Below are 1,787 nucleotides of genomic sequence, written 5' to 3'. Positions count from 1 at the left end.
TAAACTAGAGTAACTATCAGACTCTATGATTTCCGCATGATCGTGATAAATGATTGTTTCCAAAGTTAAAACACTGACAGTTGTTGTCAGTTTCTGTTCTGTGCACCTGCTTTTGCCTGTGGTGCCTAAAGGCTATATTTTTGCATAAAGTATTTTATAGTTAGTATCAAGCTAGCTTAGAAAGTAACTGATGCTTAAAATCAAAGGGAAAAAAGGATGAACTTGAGAGAAAAAAGGAGGTATAAACCATATAAAATTATATCCTCTACGATAGGAAAAGAATGTTTCAGGTGAGACTTAGGATGACATATTGAAGGATGTATGAGCTGTAGATTCTTCATCTTGATACTAGCCCAATCTATTTAAAAGCATTGAGCTGAAAAAGCATGATAGTTGAATAGTGAGAAGGTGGTTATTTAATTTCCCAATTTTAGTGCACCTTCATTATTAACTTCATTATAAATTGAGCTAACATAGGTTTTGCTTAGAATGTAAGATGATGCTTGATGTCAATTTTTGTCAAAAACTTTTGCAAGAAATGCTAAGTAAAGGGGGAAAGTTTTTTTTCAATGTGAAACAATTAATTAGATTTTAACTAAATATCATGTTCTCTAGAGTTGCAAAAAAGGATACCTACAAAACAATGACTAATCCATTTGTAATTAAGATAAATTCATATCCATACTATTTTAAATATTTGTCAGTTTAACAAATATTTATCGACTGTATTCATAAAATGTAACAAAAACAAATTCTGAATTTAACTTAAAAAGATACATTATTCTAACAAAATTTTGCATGTTTCTTATTTAATAATGAGTTCCAAATTAATATGATTTTGTTTTTATTTAACATTTCAGAGTTTGATATAAAGATTTTAAGAAATATTTCTATTTAACACTTTACCCTAATCTAAAAAGTCTGATTATGTGAAAGCATGGATACTATATAAATATTTTTATTTTTAATTTTTTTTAGAGACACTGAAAACACTATGTTGCCCAGGTTGGTTGGCCTTGGACTCTTAGCCTCAGGTCCTCCTGCCTCAGCCTCCCAAGTAGCTGGACTACAGGTGTACGCTATTGTGCAGGTTCTTAGATATTTTTAATTTAATGATATGTCATGCATGAGATAGCTACACCATTCAATCTAAGTGTAAGTAAACACCATTCTACATTTTTAAGAATGAAATCAGTATTGTCCACATAAATTTAAAAGATATGGGGGGAAATGGTAGGTGAGATAATTAGGTTTTAATGTAAATTGGACTATCAAAGAAAATTAAAAATGAAAAAAGTGTATATAAGGAGAATAAAGACATTAAGGAATTTGAAGGCTTGGTTAACAAAGGATTATTTCCACTTCCCTCTCTCTCTGATTTGATACTTGCTTCATGACTGTTGACTGAACACCAAAACATAAGACTTCACAAAAAAGTTTATTAGCTTATTAACTTTAACCTTATAAAATGTTTTATGCTTCCTACTACTGCACTTGAGTAATCTTTAAAAAAAGAAAAAGAGAGAAAAAAGTGCTTTATGTACTGTGAGTACTAGACTGGGAATTCTTTGAGGATCACAAACAACAATAACAAAAAGATGGTTTCTATCTTAGAACTCCTGATATTGAGTAGAAAGCCAAATATAAAGTTTCTATAAAATATATTTCCTACCTTGAACTGAACTTATTTCAGGATTATATAATATCATGAAAAGATTTTATAAATATTTTACAAATTTTGTAATATAAGCTAAAAGTAGCTTAAGAAAAATAGAATACTAAGATTT

General features: G+C 29.2%; 1 protein-coding gene across 1 annotated transcript in view; it reads right to left on the bottom strand.

Moving 5' to 3' along the window:
* The window catches only part of HELQ (helicase, POLQ like), a 44,684-nt gene that overhangs the window by 8,124 nt on the left and 34,773 nt on the right, over positions 1–1,787 (bottom strand). Inside the window, 2 exon segments of the mRNA XM_023513345.1 lie at positions 270–326; positions 1,071–1,106. Coding sequence (XP_023369113.1) covers positions 270–326; positions 1,071–1,106 — 93 coding nt within the window.

Source organism: Otolemur garnettii, unplaced genomic scaffold, assembly GCF_000181295.1.
Source record: "Otolemur garnettii isolate 467f Iridium unplaced genomic scaffold, OtoGar3 scaffold00039, whole genome shotgun sequence".
Lineage (NCBI taxonomy): Eukaryota > Metazoa > Chordata > Mammalia > Primates > Galagidae > Otolemur > Otolemur garnettii.
The sequence above is the reverse complement of the archived record's forward strand: the minus strand, read 5'-3'. Positions and strand labels throughout refer to the sequence as shown.